The 16,049-nt window shown below is 40.8% G+C and overlaps 1 protein-coding gene across 2 annotated transcripts in view; it reads right to left on the reverse strand.

Annotated features, from left to right (window-relative positions):
• The window catches only part of LOC311059983 (uncharacterized protein), a 29,837-nt gene extending 19,391 nt beyond the window's left edge, over nucleotides 1-10,446 (reverse strand). For both annotated transcript variants that reach the window (XM_084078111.1, XM_084078110.1), the window contains exons 1-2: nucleotides 10,269-10,446; nucleotides 5,756-5,962 (exon numbers count right to left, since the gene is read on the reverse strand). In XM_084078111.1, the coding sequence (XP_083934237.1) occupies nucleotides 5,756-5,962 (207 nt within the window). In that variant the 5' untranslated portion in view covers nucleotides 10,269-10,446. The remainder of the gene's footprint in view (nucleotides 1-5,755; nucleotides 5,963-10,268) is intronic.
• Between the last annotated feature and the right edge of the window lie 5,603 nt (nucleotides 10,447-16,049).

Raw genomic sequence — 16,049 nt, forward strand, 5'->3', positions numbered from 1 at the left:
TATGTCTCTTATATATATAGTAGTGTGTATATCTGTATGTCTCTTATATGTATAGTAGTGTGTATATGTGTCTGTCTCTTATATGTATAGTAGTGTGTATATGTGTCTGTCTCTTATATGTATAGTAGTGTGTATATCTGTCTGTCTCTTATATGTATAGTAGTGTGTATATGTGTATGTCTCTTATATATATAGTAGTGTGTATATGTGTATGTCTCTTATATGTATAGTAGTGTGTATATGTGTCTGTCTCTTATATGTATAGTAGTGTGTATATGTGTATGTCTCTTATATGTATAGTAGTGTGTATATCAGTCTGTCTCTTATATGTATAGTAGTGTGTATATCAGTCTGTCTCTTATATGTATAGTAGTGTGTATATCTGTCTGTCTCTTATATGTATAGTAGTGTGTATATGTGTATGTCTCTTATATATATAGTAGTGTGTATATGTGTATGTCTCTTATATGTATAGTAGTGTGTATATGTGTCTGTCTCTTATATGTATAGTAGTGTGTATATGTGTCTGTCTCTTATATGTATAGTAGTGTGTATATCTGTCTGTCTCTTATATGTATAGTAGTGTGTATATGTGTATGTCTCTTATATATATAGTAGTGTGTATATGTGTATGTCTCTTATATGTATAGTAGTGTGTATATGTGTCTGTCTCTTATATGTATAGTAGTGTGTATATGTGTCTGTCTCTTATATGTATAGTAGTGTGTATATGTGTATGTCTCTTATATATATAGTAGTGTGTATATGTGTATGTCTCTTATATGTATAGTAGTGTGTATATGTGTCTGTCTCTTATATGTATAGTAGTGTGTATATGTGTATGTCTCTTATATGTATAGTAGTGTGTATATCAGTCTGTCTCTTATATGTATAGTAGTGTGTATATCAGTCTGTCTCTTATATGTATAGTAGTGTGTATATGTGTCTGTCTCTTATATGTATAGTAGTGTGTATATGTGTCTGTCTCTTATATGTATAGTAGTGTGTATATGTGTATGTCTCTTATATGTATAGTAGTGTGTATATGTGTCTGTCTCTTATATGTATAGTAGTGTGTATATCTGTCTGTCTCTTATATGTATAGTAGTGTGTATATGTGTCTGTCTCTTATATGTATAGTAGTGTGTATATCTGTCTGTCTCTTATATGTATAGTAGTGTGTATATGTGTCTGTCTCTTATATGTATAGTAGTGTGTATATGTGTCTGTCTCTTATATGTATAGTAGTGTGTATATCTGTCTGTCTCTTATATGTATAGTAGTGTGTATATGTGTCTGTCTCTTATATGTATAGTAGTGTGTATATGTGTCTGTCTCTTATATGTATAGTAGTGTGTATATCTGTGTGTCTCTTATATGTCATCATGATGTGTGTGCATAAGGATCTCATCTTAAACAAGCTCAGTGCTTAATGAGTCTTCCAGTTTAGTAGACCTTGTATTGTGAATTTGTACTTCCATGTACTGATGTTCTCATGTCTTACTAAATAAAGTACATCAATCAATCAATCAATCAATCAATCATAGGCTATTCCAATCATCATGACGAACATCGTGGTGTGATTCATGACAAAGATAAAGCCTATCCCATCACTGAACACATGCCAATACACCGGCAAACACTGAAGAAATGCAGGCGGTGGCCAAACACGCACGTCTTCAGGCGAGCACTACACCAGTGGTTCTCAAACTTTTTCATATCAAGGACCCCCAAATTGACACTTATTAGCCCGCAGACCCCCATTTGAAAAGATATGCCTCAGGGACCCCCATAAGAGAAGATTTGTACGGCTCTAGCGGTGATTCTCAACCATTTTAATTTCAAGGACCCCCCAGTTTGACATGCATTAAGCTCCGGACCCCCATGTAATGACATTTCTATCTCTGGGACCCCAATTTATATCCTAAAATCAATGAGAATTTAACTCAGAGAGTGTGCAAATGGAACCAAATGGACCCGTCAGGGTCCATTTGGTTCCATTTGTACACTCTCTGAGTTACAGACCCATAAGGGTCCATTTGGTTCCTAGCTCTATCATTTAGCTGGGGACCCCCTGGAACTCCCTCAAGGACCCCTGGGGGTCCCCGGGCCCCACTTTGAGAACCAATGCACTACACTCTACTGTACTAGCCACGCCAGGGAAAGTGTCAGACTGACATTATTCAGTGTGTATATATGAGCCATACAATTTAAAAAATAATAATAGGGGGGGGGGGGGGGGGGGGCGGTGACTATTTTCCCAGGAAAGCGAGAGATTCTTTTTTTTTGGAACACGCACAGCATTGCACACCAAATCCCATGCGTTTTAATCATGCGGCAAACGGGGAAAGACAACGCAACTATAAAAAAAACGGACCCTGTCTGCAAAGGCCTTAAGACTAAACAATTTCAGAAGACTAAAATAGGACTCAAACTAAATGGTGTGTAATTCAGAAGACTATGACTAACACTAAATCAGAATCTGCAGTCAAAATGAACACTGGTGTACTTCATGGCACCCCTGCATAAGACAATGCCCTCGTTACAAAAATAGTCCAGACACAACCACTGTCTTGGGTCCTTGGACATTAAATATTCATTGTGGGGGTCCTTGGACATTAAATATTCATTTTAGGGGTCCTCCTTGACATAAACATGTTTGAGAACCCCTGATTTAAACAACATTAATAGTCCAGGGGCCAACACTGATATTCAACACAAATTGGTACCACCTAAGGTGACCGTAAAGTTTTTGTATTTTTGTCTTCCTACATGTCTCTAGTTTATATTTTGGTATGATAACCCTTCCAATCTTGTAGCTTAATGGCAGTTATCACTACCTACCGGCTAATGTATCCGGTAGGAGACACAAAGTAGAATCTTTGTGTCTCCTACCGGAAATACACCCGGGCATCAAATTATTCCGACAAAAAACAAATATATCCATGTATTCAAGGCTTCAAAAATAAATAAATATTTTTTTGGGTGAACTCCTCCTTTAAGTTTTTCAGGGGGACTCTCTACCCATTCAGCTATGACCACCCCAGACCGAAGGAGGGTCAACTTTTACAAGCTTATGGAAAGCAGTCTTTTTGCAAACACCAAAAATCTGAGAAGTTATCAATTGCACACCCCATGAAGCCTTGAATACATGGATATATTTTGTTTTTTGTCGCAATAATTTGTTGCCCGGGGTAGGAGACACAAAGATTCTACTTTGTGTCTCCTACCGGATACATTAGCCGGTAGGTAGTGATAACTGCCATTAAGCTACAAGATTGGAAGGGTTATCATACCAAAATATAAACTAGAGACATGTAGGAAGACAAAAATACAAAAACTTTACGGTCACCTTAGGTGGTACCAAAATATGTCTTGGCCCCAGGACTATAAGGAAGAAACCACAGATAAGCAGCTACACTTTAGAAACAAGCCCCCTACATGAACACAACCACCAATATGTACATATGAAAGCTAATTTACAGAAGAAAAAGAAAACAAGGCCAAAGTCGCTAAGCTCAGACATGGCAACACTGCTGGTCACAGCCTGGATGGACAGAAGATCTGAGATGATGATACCTTAACCCATTGAGACCTGAAGCCGATTCTACATGTCTCCTAAATCTCAACAGTTTTCTGAAAAACGTATGTTTCTATATCAGTGGTGCTCAATCTTTTTCATGTCAAGGACCCCCAAAATTATATGTATTTGGCCGCGGACCCCCATCAAAATATGTTGTTCCAGGGACCCCCCAGAAGCAACGATTTGAGTTAAAAATGTTCGCTTTAAAAATATATATATATTCAATGATTTGCACACATTTTCACACATTTTTCAAAAATAGCAGATCTACAAGCTCATAGCGCGGCACTCGGTGCCGCGCTACGAGCTTGTAGATCTGCTATTTTTTAATAGCCCAAAGTGTAAAATAATGCTTTTTAGCTCAAATCTAAAAATGACACAGTTCCAGGTCTTAATGGGTTAACACAGAGACTACAATGTACCACTATAGCAGGGTCCACACCAAGGACCCGTTAGCTGCGAGAGAGATGAAGCAAAAATAGCAGATCTACAAGCTCGCAACGCGTTGTGAGCTTGTAGATCGGCTATTTTTGGCGAACGTTCCCCCAGGATAGGGACGCTGGACCGATGGGCGTTAAACTTTGCACACAGTCCCCATGTATTAAAAACGGGCATCATGTTTGGAGCTCTAAAGGCCCGGTTCACGTTGTGGCCAATAACTCTTGAACCGTAGGCCGTACGGTCAACGTATTAAATGTTATAAATAAATAAACATATGGTCTCTGTCGGGTGGAAACCTCATATGTCCAACACTGTTACTTTTAACCCATTGAGACCTGAAGCCCATTCTACATGTCTCCTGAATCCCAACTGTTTTCTGAAAAACGTATGTTTCTATATCAGTGGTGCTCAATCTTTTTCATGTCAAGGACCCCCAAAATGATATGTATTTGGCCGCGGACCCCCATTAAAATAAGTTGTTTCAGGGACCCCCCAGAAGCAAATATTTTACTTAAAAATGTTCGCTTTAAAAATATATATATTCAAAGATTTGCACACATTTTCACGAATTTTCAAAAATAGCAGAAAGTGTAAAATAATGCTTTTTAGCTCAAATCTAAAAATGACACAGTTCCAGGTCTCAATGGGTTAAGGATTCAAAAGAAAGAAAATAGCAGATCCGCAAGCCAAGCTTATATATATATATATATATATATATATATATATATATATATATATATATATATATATATCTGCTATTTGTATTATTTTTGTAAGAATTATTCTTTGGCTGTTATGCCTTTATAATTGATAGGATATAGTCTGACAGGACATGGGGAGAGAGATGGGAGTGACATGCAGCGAAGGCCGTCGGGATCGGGGCTTGAACCCACAACGCGCTGTCATTTATTTTTTTTTAAGTTCTGTTGCAAAGGCTATATTGTTTATTTCACCACACGTCTTTAATAGTTTAGTTACAATAATGTAAAAGATGTACTTTGTCTTTGTTAATTTCTGAAAATCAGTTTATAGGCCAATGCAATGCTGTTATTGTAACCTATTAGTCATTTGATGACAATCCCCAGAACAATTTCACCCAAACACATTTTTTTTTTTTAACCCATTGAGACCTGAAGCCGATCCTACATGTCTCCTAAATCTCAACAGTATTCTGAAAAACGTATGTTTCTGTATCAGTGGTGCTCAATCTTTTTCACGTCAAGGACCCCTAAAAGTATATGTATTTGGCCGCAGACCCCCATCAAAATATTTTATTCCAGGGACCCCCGAGAAGCAACGATTTGAGTTAAAAACGGTTCGCCTTAAAAAAATATATATTCAAAGATTTGCACACATTTTCACGATTTTTCAAAAATAGCAGATCTACAAGCTCATAGTGCGGCACTCGGTGCCGCGCTATGAGCTTGTAGATCTGCTATTTTTGAATAGCCCAAAGTGTAAAATAATGCTTTTTAGCTCAAATCTAAAAATGACACAGTTCCAGGTCTCAATGGGTTAAAAGGGAGGGCGTGGTCGAATATTCGAATAGTCGGTAAGAATAGAATTATAGTAATCGATTTTCATTTCGGTCACTTTTACACATCCCTACTTTTTGTGTGTGACGCTGTACTGTGATCAAGTAAGACCGTTAACTTGAAAAAACACAAAGAGTTAGAGTAGGGAGGTGTTCTGCCCGACAACAAGGCTATAATTACGGTGATGCGTTCCTACCATCTTCATCCTGCTCTCCGTGGACAGCTTGTCCCTCAGCTCGTCCTGGTCCTGCTCGCTGTTGGCCCCTCCCTCTCTGGACAGGTGGAGGTGGAAGACGAACACGGTGCTGTCCTCCACCAGTTTGCCCAGTTCAGCCACCGCCGCGTGGACCAGAGTCTCCATCACACTGGCCATCTGGGTCTGGAGGGCTGGGAAACTGGACATCTGAAACATAATATACATTATTATTATTATTATTACATTTATTACATCACACTGTGTCTGGAGAGCTGGGAAACTGGACATCTGAAACACAATATACATTATTATTATTATTATTATTATTACATTTATTACATCACACTGTGTCTGGAGAGCTGGGAAACTGGACATCTGAAACATAATATACATTATTATTATTATTACATTTATTACATCACACTGTGGACATCTGAAACATAATTACACATCATTTAGACCCTCCAGGAAAATGCGATTATGCGATCGCAGAATTTACCGCATAATCATCAAAATGGCGCATAATTATGCAGGGGTAACGTTTTTTCAAAAAGGCCGCATTGCATCGCGTAATATGCGCATCGCATCGCATATTGCTGCATATTTCGCAACTTCCAGCAATTTCACCGTATAAAATTGCAAAAAAACGCGTATTTCATCGCATAATCAAGGATTTTTGCCCGCGTAATTATTATTACATTTATTACATCACACGGCAGTGGCTCAGGGGTAGAGTGAACTGGAAACCACAAGGTTCCCAGTCCGATCCCGGGCTGGGGCGCTCCCCTAGAGTTAGTGTAGAAGTGTCCTTGAGCAAGACGCTGAACCCCTAACTGCTCCTGATGAGCAGGTTGGTTTCCTCCTCCATCAGTGTGTGAGTGTGTGTGTGTGTGTGTGTGTGTGTGTGTGTGTGTGTGTGTGTGTGTGTGTGTGTGTGTGTGTGTGTGTGAATGTGTGTGTGAATGGGTGAATCTATGTAAAGCGCTTTGGATAAAAGCGCTAAATGCACCATTTACACTGTCTGTGGCCATCTGGGTCTGGAGAACTGGACTGGTACATGAAACTGTAGGATCAGAGGTAAACAATGAACCTAGAATCTGTCTAAACTAGACCATACCCGCCGGGGGATATGAGCACCCACAGTATGTGCAGTATGGGTTATGCGCTGTGTGTGCACAGACACAGTGTGGGTTATCAGGGACGTGCACAGATAGACTCTAGGTGGTGCAACCTGCCCTTTGCCCAGAAGTGCCCTTTTTTTCAGTTTACAGCAGGGGTCTTCAACAGGGGCTCCGGGACCCCTAGGGGGTCCTCAGAGTTACTACAGGGGGTCCGCCAAATCTTTATGTGATATGATTTTTCTTTTTACCATAACCACTCGAAACCTAGCATCCCTTTTCTGAGGAGAACTTTAGCCAAAAATAGCAGATCTACAAGCTCACAACGCCTCGCGCTGCGAGGCGTTGTGAGCTTGTAGATCTGCTATTTTTGGCAAAGAGGTATAGGTGTAGAGGGAAAAAAGAGCAGACCAAGTAAACAAAAAAAAGTATAACTTGAGCACCTGCCCCTCAAAATGTCTGTGCACGCCACTGTGGGTTATGCACTGTGCACAGACACTGTCTCAGGGATGGAAAGTGACTTTGTACATGTTACTTGCAACACTTCCAAAGCGCTTGCCCACACGCAAACACACACACACGTGCCCGAAGACGCCCCCCCCCCCCCGAAACACACACGGCCGTCGTGCTCGCGACCTGCTGTGGACGCGCACGCCCCGAAGCCGTCCCCAGTCGCGAACACACACATGGCCATCGCGAACGAACACACACACACACGCACGCAGCCAGAGAGCCGTCCCCCGTCGCGAGCACACACACACGCATGGCTGTCGCCACGCGCGCGCTAGACGCCAGATAGCATTATAGCATCTAAGAGTTGCTTGAGGCTCTAATGTACCCCCAGAGTACCTGATACACCTGGGGGTAACGAGCTCTAAAGTACCCCTAGGTACCTGATACACCTGGTTCCACAGGGGGATAGCTTTTGAACATGATGTGAACATGCACAACAGTATGTCATTATTTATCACACCTACATTTACCCTTCAATTTGAGCCGCAAGCAACTCTAGATTCTATCTTTAATATGTGGAATCTAGAGTTGCAAGACCAACCCCCTGACAGCCCATACATCCAAACAGAAAAGTCAGATCTGATTGTGTTTAACGACGTTTAACTCAGCAACATTACAGCTGTACGGAAAAAGCGTGGATTATCCTCTTTCTATCTGTCAAGTTTGTGTTTCGTAAAAATCCACCATATAGACACCTTAACACATTGGTTCTCAAAGTGGGGTCCGGGGACCCCCAGGGGTACCTGAGGGGGTTCCAGGGGGTCCCCAGCTAAATGGAGGATAGTTAGGAACCAAATGGACCCTATGTGGGTCTGTAACTCTAAAATGGAACCACGGGTCCATTTGGTTCCATTTGTACACTCTCAGAGTTACATTAACATTGATGTTACAATATAAATTGGGGTCCCAAGGATAGAAATGCCATTAAATGGGGGTCCGTAGCCTAATGCATGTCAAACTGGGGGTCCTTGAAATTAAAATGGTTGAGATTCACTGCTAGAGCCGTAAAAGTCTTCTCTTATGGGGTCATATCTGGCATATCTTTTCAAATGGGGGTCCGCAGGCTAATAAGTGTCAATTTGGGGGTCCTTGACCTGAAAAAGTTTGAGAACCACTGCCTTAACAGACGACGGACGTCACACTGCAAATGAAACCCATTCTGTCAGGTCTCGCTAGGACTCGCCTCACTAGCTAAACCCTACAGAAGAATGCGATTATGCGATCGCATAATTTACCGCATAATCAGCAAAAACATGCATAATTACGCGGGGGTAAAGTTTTTTCAAAAAGCCCGCATCGCATCATATGCGCTTCGCATTGCATATGTCCGCATATTTTCACATATTTCACATTTTCCGCACATTTCAATATTCGCATAGTGCCGCATATTTCACAACTTTCCGCATATTTCGCAACTTCCCACAATTTCACCACATAAAATTGCAAGAAACTGCATATTTCATCGCATAATCAAGGATTTTTGCCCGCGTTTTTCTGTAGGGTCTCACTAGCCAACACACCAGAGGAGGTTGGGGTGTGCTGAAACCAAACCAGCACACCCCGAAACAACAGGTTGAGAATTGATTGCGTGAAACAATCACCTGTGCGTCTAGTCTCAATGTTGGTAAACAGGTGATTGGTCTACAGACATGTTATGAGCATCTTTCTGTCAATACATTCCGTGCAGGTGATTATTTATCTAAGTGTTGGAGTTTGGAAGCGCTCGTTGTAAATCACTCAACGGTCCTTCATACGGCCAGTTTCTAAATGTCACATAATGCAGGAGGCAGCATTATTTGATTAAAACGAGCTCTTCCAAACTCCCAACACTTTATTGAATTATCACCCGCACAGAATGTATTGACAGAAATTATCTCATAACAGAATGTATTGACAGAAAGTATCTCATAACAGAATGTATTGACAGAAAGTATCTCATAACAGAATGTATTGACAGAAAGTATCTCATAACATAAACACGTCTCTACGGCAGATTTTTATGAAACAAAAACTTGACAGATAGAAAGAGGATAATTCAAGCTTTCCGTACAACTGTAATGATGGCTGTTCAAAAATAGCAGATATACAAGCTGAGCTTGTAGATCTGCTATTTTTGAAAAATCTTGGGGAAAAAAATGTTTTAGATTTTTTTCCAAAAACTGTTAGGATTTCCTTTTTTTTAAAGAATCGTCTCAGGTCTCCACATATTAGAAATATCATCTAAAAAAAAAATGATGCTTGCGGCTACTTCAATGTATTGTTTATGATGTGACTGAAATGTTTTAGTGACCATGTGTAGCAATTAAAAAACAATATTCAGCCTTAAATATAAACTTAACAAAATGATAATAATGTAGTTGGCCCACAATTTATAGCATCTGTCTGTGTTATTTTATACTTTGGCTATTCCAAAAATAGCAGATCTACAAGCTCATGCCGTGACACTTCATGCCACGCTATGAGCTTGTAGATCTGCTATTTTTGTGGATTTGTTTTTCTTTGAAAAAAAAAAAATATATATATATATATATATAAAAATTTTATTTATTTTTTGAGAAAAAAAAAGTAATTTCCCCCCCCCAAATAGCAGATACACACATACATGTTTAATTCAAATATTTGCTTCTGGAGAGGGGGTCCCTGCCTTGGCACAACACATTTTCAGATGGGGGGGAGATCTGTGAATAGATATCAATTTGGGGGGGGGTCCAAAAAACCATCCATTTGTACACTCTCAGAGTTAAATGAACATGAATGATGGTGATACAGTGTAGATTGGGACCCCCAAGAAATCTAAATGGTTGATAATAATATGTGTCAATTTGGGGGTCCTTGAGGTTGAAAACCACTGGTCTATAATATATCGTTGTTTATGGTCTTACCGTTAGAATGGACTGACTCCTCCCGTTAGGAACGTCTGGTTAATCTGTCTGTCTGTCTGTCTGCCTGTCTCACTCTGTGTCTGTCTGCCTGTCTCACTCTGTGTCTGTCTGTCTGTCTCTACGCCTGTCTGTCTGTCTGTGTGTGTGTGTGTGTGTGTGTGTGTGGAGGCCTGTGGTTTTGCAGATCAGATCGCAGATCTTCAGGCTCTCAGGCCTCTCTGTCTCTTTTGTTGTCGTCCTCCTGTCCTCCGCAGAGCCTCGGTGTGGTGGACGGGCTGAAGGCTGTGAGATCTACACAAACATGTTTTAAAGGAGCGGATGTTTTCATCAAGAGGTTTTAATTAATGTTTTAATGATAGAATCACACACTAAATGATCAACCTACAACTTAAAGCTACCGACGGTACGAGCCGGAAGCGACTTTCACTTCCGGGTCTCTCTCTCTCTCGCTCTGATGTGTTTATACTTCGTCCTACGACGGTGTCTAGCCCTGAAACATGGCTGACACAGTCATGGCGCAACTTGTTCCTGGACTTTTATTTTTCTACATTTACAACCCGTACATCTACATAAAGGTTCACATTTCAAATATAAAGTTCTGACCCTAAAGCCATGGATGTAACAAGCTAGACCGCCTGGGTCTAAGTACCTGTATCTTCTGTATTCTTCAATAAAAAGCATTTTAATCCGATCGGCGGCCATTTTTTTTACAGAGTTATGCTGTATCAGAGAGCAGTACATCGCCTAACCGATAGGGTCGCGTAGTTGAAAGCGTATGGAAACGAGTCTAAGAAAATGGCCAACGATCGGATTAAAATGCTTTTTATTGAACAATACGGAAGATACGAATATTTAGACCCTGGCGTTTTAACTTTTTACATCCGTGGCCATGAAGTCAGCACGTTATATTTTACATATGAACGTTTATGTAGATGTACGGGTTTTAATTAGAATAGATTCAAAAAGCAGGAACACGTAGCGCCATGACGCTTGCGTCATGTGAACCGTGCTACGACGGCGCCGAAGCCAGCAGCTCGTACGATGTTTAAACTGTCATGAAAATATGAAGTAAACCGTTTCACTTCTCGCCAAAACAAAGACATTTTTATGACGTTAAAAGTCTATCCTATGTGGTGGGGAAGCTCTAAGAACCGAACCTTTACTCTGAAATATACTTTGTGGGCATACAATAAAAATATGTCGACTAGACGGATATTAATTTATTTGCTCTAGTGCGCCTCCTACAGGTCTGGTTAATGGAAAAATGCCATTGACCAAATTTGTAGGGGGCGCAGTGGTGGAAAAAGTACATGTTTTACTTAAGTAAAAATATCAATACTGCAATGTAGAAATACTCTGTTACAACTGTAAAAGTCAGGACTTTTACTTGAGTAAAAGTACAACAGTACTGGTATCAAAATGTACTTAAGGTACCAAAAGTAAAAAGTACTCATTATGCAGAATGTACCGTTTCAAGATTTCAAATGTATAAATATTTTTTGAAAATAGCAGATCTACACCACTGATGCAGGGTGACATGACCCCCCCCCTCTCCCACCTACAACTATCCTCACCACCTTGCTTGTCCCCCTAAATGGGGAAGGTTGCCCCCTGCTGTTTATTAAACGTACCTGCACTGAGCTTCATCCATACACACGTACCACCAGTGGTCCTTGAGGGGGTTCCAGGGGGTCCCCAGCCAAACTAATAGTTAGGAACCAAATTACCCTTATGTGTCTGTAACTCTGAGAGTGTACAAATGGAACCAAATGGACCCGTTAGGGTCCATTTGGTTCCATTTGTACACTCTCAGAGTTACATGAACATTAATGATGATGATACAGTGTAGATTGGGATGCCCCAAGAAATCAAAATGGTTGGGTCCCTGGCATATCTTTTCAAATGGGGGTCCGTGGGCTAATATGTGTCAATTTGGGGGTCCATGACGCGAAAAAAGTTGAAAACCAAGTCATTTTTTGAGGAAAATGATATGTTTGCCTGAGTCAGCTCCTCACCGGCCACATCTGGTAAAATCGCTCATCTCCTAATTGAACAGGATGATGGGCCTGGTCCTCAAGATACACCACAACATTGGGATCCGCCTGTATTTTATCAAAATACTTCCAAAACGTTAATGAAGTCCACGATCATAACACCAGAGGCAGCTCCACTGATCATGTTCAACGCAGATTTGTCTCAACAAAAGGGAATGAACTCGTTCTCATGCTATTCAACAAAGATGTGGAATGCCCTACCAAAAGGAGTAAAGGAGTGTAAAGCCCTACTCACTTTCAAAACCGCCCTAAAGATACACCTTCAGGAGAATCAGAGGCTGCAATTCTAAAATGGCCCCCCTGTCTAAGTCTTATTGTTCTCTTCACTTTTAGTATAATGGATTGATTGATTGATTGATTGATGTACTTTATTTAGTAAGACATGAGAACAACAGTACATGGAAGTACAAATTCACAATACAAGGTCTACTAAACTGGAAGACTCATAAAAGCACTGAGCTTGTTTCAAATGAGTTCCCCATGCACACAAATCATGATGACATATAAGAGACAGACAGATATACACAACTACTATAGAATGTCATACAATCAGTTTACAGGTTACTGGTATGAAGAGTGAGAAATATGTACAAAAGGAGAAGGAGAGAGGGGGGGGGGGGGGGGGGGTAGGGGGGTAGGTTAGGTTAGGACTTAGACAGGGGCCATTTTCCAATTGCAGCCTCCTGAAGGTGTATCTTTAGGGCTGTTTTGAAAGAGAGTAGGGTTTTACACTCCTTTACTCCTTTTGGTAGGGCGTTCCACATTTTTGATGAATAGCATGAGAACGAGTTACTTCCCTTTGTTGAGCCAAAAAAGGGTTGGACAAGGTTTGTGGAGCTGCCTCTGGTATTGTGATCATGGACATCATTAACATTTTGGAAGTATTTTGACAAATACAGGGGGATCCCAATGTTGTGATATATCTTGAAGACCAGGCCCATAGCAAGTTGCTGTACTCTGTCCGCAACCCTAAGCCATCCAATCCTATCAAAATGATCAGGGGTTAGATGGGTTTTGTAGTTGAGGCCAAGAAGTAGCCTTACAAGTTTGTTTTGGGATGTTTGGAGCCTTGTTTTTAAGGCCTTGGAGGTGTTGTGATACCATGAAGTACATGCATAATCGTAATGACCTTGTATGAGGGCCACTGCAAGAGTCTTCAGAGTCTTCTTACTGACTTTACGATCAATACTCCGCAAATAGCGTGTTTTTTTGTGGACCGTTTTGATCGTTTTTTCAGCATTTTTGTCACCAGAGAGGTCAGCCTCCAAGATAGAGCCCAGGTAGGTAATTTCGTTTTTTCTTTTGATGATATCATCACCCGCTTTGATCGTGAAGCTCTCTGCCTTTCTGAGGTTAGGAGTGGACCCAAAGAGGATGCATTCCGTTTTGCCCAGGTGTAATGAGAGCTTGTTGTCGGAGAGCCAGATGCAGATCTTGTTGAGTTCAGAGCTGAGAGTTTTCTCAACCTGCAGCCTGTCCCTGCCCGAGACTAGCAGGGCCGAGTCATCTGCGAACAGGAACAGGTTGCAGTCGCAGGCTGACGACATGTCATTCACATATATCAGGAACAGTAAGGGTCCTAGTATACTTCCTTGGGGAACACCACAAGTCACTGGGAGGGGGGGGGACTGGGTGCCGTTTACTTCCACCACTTGCTCCCTCCCTTCCAGGTAGGATCTCATCCAGTTCACTGACGTGTCATCAAAACCTATTGCTTTGAGCTTATTGATCATAATTGGGTGATTAACGGTGTCAAAAGCCTTCTGGAGGTCCAGCATGACCATGCCGCAATATTTGCCCTTTTCAATCTCTTGTTTGATAGAGTCGTTCAAATAGAGAAGGCATGTGTCAGTGGAGTGGTTTGTTCTGAAGCCAGATTGGAATTTGTAGATTCGATTTTTCTCGGCAAGATACTTGTCGACCTGTTCATAGACTATTTTTTCCATGACTTTCGAGATGGAGCTTAGAATAGAAATAGGGCGGTAGTTGCCAGGGTCTAATTGGTTTCCTTTTTTGAACAGAGGGGTCACCCTTGCTTTTTTGAAGTCGTTGGGGACCTGTCCCTGTGTGGTGGAGAGGTTTAATATGTGGGTAATGATTGGAGCAATGGAGGCGGCTGAGTCTTTTAGAAATTTGGGGGGGATATTGTCGAGGCCTGTGGCTCTGTGTTGATGAAGAGCACTCAATTTTTTAAACACCTCTTCTGTTTTCACAGGGGAGAGTTTAAAGTCATCTTTGCAAACACCCTGTTTTTCGTAAAATGAGACAACATACTCCTCACCATATCTCCCAGAGTGTGGAGGAAGTTTTTCAACCAAATCTGAGGCTACGGTCGTGAAGAATATGTTGAGGATTTTACTCACTTCGTGTTTGGATGAAATGAGAGTGTCATTCACCTTGAGGCTTAAGTTTGAAAGCCTGGTTTTCAATTTTTTGCTGCAGCCTAGGAGGTTCTTGAGTAGCTTCCAAAGCTCTCGTGTTTTTTTTTTGATTTTCCTCAATCTTGTCATCGAGGTAGCTTTTTTCTGCTAACAGGAGCATGCTATTTACCTTGTTTCTTAGCTTGTTTTTTTCCTTTTCAAGTTTAGCTACGTGGGATTCGAGACCTTTGTTAAAACATTTGGCTAGTTTGATCCTACTTTTATGAAGCTCAGAACACTTTTTGTCTCTGACTTTCATGGCAGTAAGGATGTCCGAATTCATCCATGGTACCGAGCGGGTTTTGACCCTGATGGTTTTCATGGGAGCCACACTGTCCAAAATTTGAATGAATTTGGTTTTGAAACTAAGCCAGGATTCGTCTACCTGTGTGCTGTTTAGAACGTCGGACCAATCCTGTTCCTCCAGTCTGTGATCTAAGTCCTCACTCTTATCATTTTTGAGGTCTCTGATTGTGACTGTTTTGTGGTAACCGGTCTTAGGTTTACGTTTCTTTCTGGTGCAGAAGATCATGTTGTGATCAGATATGCCACAGGTGGACTTTCTTCCTCAAATGACTTAGGCCAAAATAGGATAAGTCACATGGTTTTGTGACTTAGGCCATTTTTCTGGAGAAAATCAGGTTTAATCCTATTTAAACCTATTTAAATCTCTAACAGTATGTTACATAACTGACTGACACCATTATTCTTATTGTAATAGTCTTAGTCTATCTTTGCTTCTGGGGGGGGGGGGGGGGGTCGGGCTGGAACTGAATATGTTGAGATGGGGGTCCACGGCCAAATACATATCATTTTGGGGGTCCTTGACATGAAATAGTTTGAGAACCTCTGATATCATAGCAGCATACGTTCTTTTAAAAAAACCTGTTAGGATTTAGAAGACATTTGTAGAATCCCCCAGAAGCAAAGATTTGAGTTAACAATGTTTGTTTAAAAAAAACGATATATATATATATATATATATATATATATATATATATATACATATTCAAAGATTTGCACACATTTTCCACAACTTTTCAAAGAGATCTACAAGCTCATAGCACGGTGTGCACTATGTGCTCATAGCACTGTACCGTGCTATGAGCTTGTAGATCTGCTATTTTTGAATAGAATTAAAATGCATTTGTGTGTTTACTAAAGAGCTGAAGAGACGTGCAGACCGGGCCTCACGTCACTGAACAAACACTCTGAAGTCTAGAGTAAAGATTAATATCACAATATAGATCTATTTGACACTTATTTTAACAACAAAAAAAACCTTAAACAACAGAATAAACCCAGAC

Source organism: Gymnoscopelus microlampas, assembly GCF_963454915.1.
Source record: "Gymnoscopelus microlampas genome assembly, chromosome: 14".
Classification (NCBI taxonomy): domain Eukaryota; kingdom Metazoa; phylum Chordata; class Actinopteri; order Myctophiformes; family Myctophidae; genus Gymnoscopelus; species Gymnoscopelus microlampas.